General features: G+C 43.9%; 1 protein-coding gene across 5 annotated transcripts in view; it reads left to right on the top strand.

Moving 5' to 3' along the window:
* The first annotated feature begins 1,200 nt into the window (after window positions 1–1,200).
* LOC101766569 overlaps window positions 1,201–4,637 on the top strand; it is a 7,268-nt gene continuing 3,831 nt past the window's right edge. For 2 of the 5 annotated variants that reach the window (XM_012843334.2, XM_022824531.1), the window contains exon 1: window positions 1,201–1,949. In XM_012843334.2, the coding sequence (XP_012698788.1) occupies window positions 1,320–1,895 (576 nt within the window). In that variant the 5' untranslated portion in view covers window positions 1,201–1,319 and the 3' untranslated portion in view covers window positions 1,896–1,949. The other 3 variants (XM_022824535.1, XM_022824532.1, XM_022824534.1) reach the window with 3 other exon arrangements.

The following is a 4,637-nucleotide window of genomic DNA, read 5'->3' on the forward strand; positions in this document are numbered from 1 at the left end:
GATAGTTAGTAGTACATAGATCTAGTAGTTAGTTTAGTGGATATGAGACTTAAAAAAATCTAGCGGATTTTAGACATAGGAAAATGTAGCATAGTCAGTATAGTGGATTTAGCTTAGGTATTTAGTCCACATTAAATTTAGTTTGTTGATTTATGTAGATTAAATTTAGATGAATATTATTTGCATTGCTAGGGTTATATTTTGTTTAGGTGTTGACAATGTAGTTGTTATAGGGGTAGTTGGAATTATTAGATTTAGTGAGAACCTTTGTGTTTGTCGTGTATATTGTCCTGGGTAGATGCCTATAATAAATTTAGCTCGTAAGGTTGGTTTACTCTTAAATAGTTGTTAGTGCGGATAATAGAATTAAATGATTCCATCGTTTATTGAAATGAAGGTGTCGTTCTAGTTAACTGATTTAAGTTATTGAGAGTAATTTGGACTGCTCATTTCGTATATGTTGGCAGACATGTAGATAGTTTATATTTTCAAGTGTTCTATGATCCGGAGGAGGTTAGATATGGTCCAGAAGGGGTACATTTGAGTGGATTTTCGTATTTCTGCAAGTATTTACCAGGAGTAAGAGAGAGGATTTGAGAGGCATATGCAGGTGGCTTTATAGGGATTTCGATGTTGATAGAGATCTAGTGGATGTGTCTGTGAGGTCTTTCATGTGAACGATTGTATAGCGTACGAAGTGTGGTCATATGCAGTCTACTCAAATTATACATATTTTACTTTAAAAATATCATTAAAAAATTAAAGGAACAATATTTAAAACAGAGGTATAACCTCAAATTACGAAGTTACGTATTGCAATGGAACTACATAATTTACTTTCATAAATGTCATAAAAAATGAAAGAAAAATAATTAAAAAAGAATTATAGTTGGCTAAAATGGTTAGGTACTCATAGCCGTTTCAACTGGCTATAGCATCCTCAACCCGGCTGCAGGTCCTTACCGCCACTTGAAACGGCGGTAAGGCCCATACCGTTGTTTCAGCTGGCGAAACACGGCTGCACGTGCCAGCCGACACCCTTCCACTGTTTCAAACCGGCGAAAGGACCGTATTACCGTTTGGTCCGACGGCATAGGTTCATTTTTTCAAATTTTTATTTGACTATTTGTTTACGCAGAATCGTAAAAAAAATAAAAATAAAAAAATTCCATCCCTGCTCTGTCTTCCGTAAGATAGAGAGGAGGCCTGCAAGCCTCCGACGGTGTACTTCCACCGCCGCCAGGCTTGCCAAGTTTGTTTACCCACCGCCCTGGCTCCTCTTCTCGAAGCCTCTGCGTGGGCACTGGGCGGCGAATCGAATGTCGGGTGAAGATGAGCTCCTCGCCAGCGGGGGTGTGCCCATCCGGCACCCGCGGCTGGAAGACGCGGGCCTCGAGGACTGCGCGCTCCCGCCGGAGTCCATCGCCGAGGCCTTCTCCCTCGCCGCCGCGGCCATCTCCTCCCGCCTCGCTCGCTTCCCCCGCTTCCCCCTCTCCGACGACTCCGACGAGGAGGACGAGGAGGGCCGCGTCTCGGCACCACGTGGAGGCGGCTGCGTGGATGATGCCGGGCCCGCCCGCGGGGCCGTCCCCGACGCCGACGTCCTTGTTGCCAGCGGCGTCATGGGCGACGGCGGCGGCGCCGATGAGGTCGTGGTCGTTGGCGGAGGGCGCGGAGGCGGATGCGAGGACGCGGTGGTGGTCGGCGGGCGCGGGGAAGAGCAGGATGGAGTCGTGGTGGTCGGGGAAGGGAGCGGGGAGAAGGAGCTGGGGAAGGAGGGTGGATGCGTCGAGGGGGTCCGAGAAGGGGTCAGTGAACCGGGGCGCGCGCACGGCGACGGAAAGGACGACGAGGAAGTGGCGGAGAAGGCGATCTTGGTGCCGGATTTCGACTGAGCAGCTCGATTGGTGACCGCTGGATTCAAGCTTCTCGTCGTAGCTTGGGCCAAGGTGTGAATTTCATTTTAGTTTTGTTCTTGTTAGAGGCAGCTAATAGTGTCAGATCTTTTGCTACTTGTTGTTTGTTTGACTGTATGACTGTAATGTAATGTATGGTTTGTAGTCTCAGACGATATCTTCTCAAACGTTTAGCCTTAGTAGCATCTGGCTTAAGAGTTAGCCTTACCAGTGATTTTGGTTGTTGTTGTCCTGCTTGAGTTTTGCACACTCATCTGGCAAGAGTAGTGATTGAAATAGATTATGAAGGAACCACCGATCTGGCAGACTGGCATCTGTGACAAATTTGAAGAATTAAATTTAAAGAACTTTGTTGTGGACATTGCCAATATTAAGAAGGGATTAAAGTTAACCCTGTGCCAAATATCAAACTTTCTATGTCTGTAGAAGAGGAATTCCTACAATTTACTAAATAGCTGTGCCTCCTGAAACCATTTGTCACATTGCTTGTTATAGAAGGGTAAAGTGCCCGAAGACTATTTGCTAATGAACTCATGAAGAGGGGTGTTGCTAATGAACTCAACATATACTGTTACACAAGAAGTTTAACTTGATTCAATTACTGAAATGATGCATACTTACAGACAAGCAAACATCTTTGCCAACTCCTTGCTAGAAGAAATGCATCTAAGCTTTTTGGTCGAAGTCGTACAATTTTGTAAGCTTGATAGCCTTGCTGAGATCAAGTGAAATTTGAACTGGATGAGGGAAGTGAGGAGCTTATCCATAACTCCAGAGTAACTGGTAGAACAGCTTCAAAGGTGTGACATCAATCAGTTATTGCTTCCGATGGCTCTTGTGACTGATGAATGTATCAGGCCACCATTGCGCATCTAAACATGGAGTAATATTGAAACTCAGTGTCCCTATGTTCTAAGATAATGATGGTAACCGATTAGTTTAACCTATGATTGACTATTGATGATACAAGTCTCATCAGCATGATGATCTATGTTCACTACTGATATCATGTGCTGCAGTAGATCTGTATAACCATGCTTTCTGGGCCTTCTGGCAGAATTAGTGCAAAAGAGGCCATCACAGTAGTATATTTAGTCAAGCTTTTTCTTAGAGCACGCAGGAAGGTCTTTCTAATTAACTCAAACTTTTAGATAATATAAACAAGTTTGGATGAGAAATACAAAATTATCAATTTTATAATTTGAAAATTGTCACCCCTCATCTGCTTCATCTCCTATTTCCATATTAGTAAATAAATACTAATATGGTCAGCTTACTATGGTCAGATCTTTTGCTGCTGCTTGTTTGTTTGGCTGTGATGTAATGTATGGTTTTTAGGCTCAGCGATAGGTTCTCAAATGTTTAGCATAGTGCATCTGGCCTAGGAGTTGCTAGTAGTTTGTGCCTTACTGGTGATTCTTGGTTGTTATGTTCCTACTCTATTTTGGCATGCTAATGTGGTAACAGTAGGTTATTGAAATGGACTAATGAAGAAAATCACTGATCCAGAACCTGTGACAGATCTAAAGAACTAAACTAAAAGAACTCTGTTTTGCTATGTGGCAATGTATTATGTATGTACTGCTTTGTTTCTAGTCAAATAAACTAAGTTATATCTGTGAGCAAAAAGAGACTAACTGGACTAATATTAAGTAGAGGAATTCCTGCAATTTACTAAATTACTCTACCTCCTTAAGCCATTGTCCCATTGTTTGTTATAGAAGGGCAAAATATCCGAAAACTATTTGCCGGTGAATGTCGCTTATGAACTCAAATATACTGTTCCAAGAAAAAAAGTGAACTTGATTCATTGATTGAAATGACGCAAACTTCCACACAAGCAAACATATTTGCTAACTTCTTGTGTATTCTAGAAGAAATGCCAGTGGATCTTGTGTACGTTTTTTTTTGTCAAAGTCAAACAAATTTGTAAGCTTGATAGCCTTGCTGAAATCCAGTGAAATTTGTGGAACTGGATAAGGAAAAGGTAGCTTTCCTATGAAATAGAAGATCATCCAAAATTCCAGAGTAACTGGTAAAAAGGTTTTGCATTTCTAGCAACTTGAATCTAATTTAGTTCTCGTGGTGTGACATCAATCAATTACTGATTCCGATGGCTCTTGTGGCTGATGAATGTGTCAGATCACTGCCGTATCCAAACATGGAGCAATACTGAAACTTGGCGTTCCTTTGTTCCAAGTCTAAGATACTGATGGTAAACAATTTATGAGGACCTTGGATCTTATATGCAACTGTCCCGAATTTGATCAAATGCCAATAATGCATATTTGGATGATGTTCCTGCCATGCATGTCGCCGACATGTCTCAGGCTCTCAGCAGTGCGTTTGCTTCACCTGGTTGCCCTGTAGGTCGCTTGCCACGGGCGATGCTAGGGATCATGATGCACAAGTTGTAGACGTCTAATGTACTGAGAATGCATGTGCTGAAGTTCTAATAAGATAACCAGCCCGTTCGGCTGGGCTGAAGGCTTTTCAGCCCAAGCCGTTCGTCCGGCTGCCCACCGACGCGAGATGCGTCGTTTCCTCTCCCTCTCGCCTCCCGTCCTTATCCAGCTCGCAGACGCTCTCGCCCGGTCACTCGCTCTCGCCCGCTCTCGCCGCCATCGCTCCCTCGCTCTCGCCCGCTCTTCGTCGCCGTCGGTCCGTCGTCTCGCCCGCTTCCTCGCGCTCGCTCGCTCTCCGCCGCCGTCGGTCCCTCCT

The sequence above is a fragment of the Setaria italica genome, chromosome II (assembly GCF_000263155.2).
Source record: "Setaria italica strain Yugu1 chromosome II, Setaria_italica_v2.0, whole genome shotgun sequence".
Classification (NCBI taxonomy): domain Eukaryota; kingdom Viridiplantae; phylum Streptophyta; class Magnoliopsida; order Poales; family Poaceae; genus Setaria; species Setaria italica.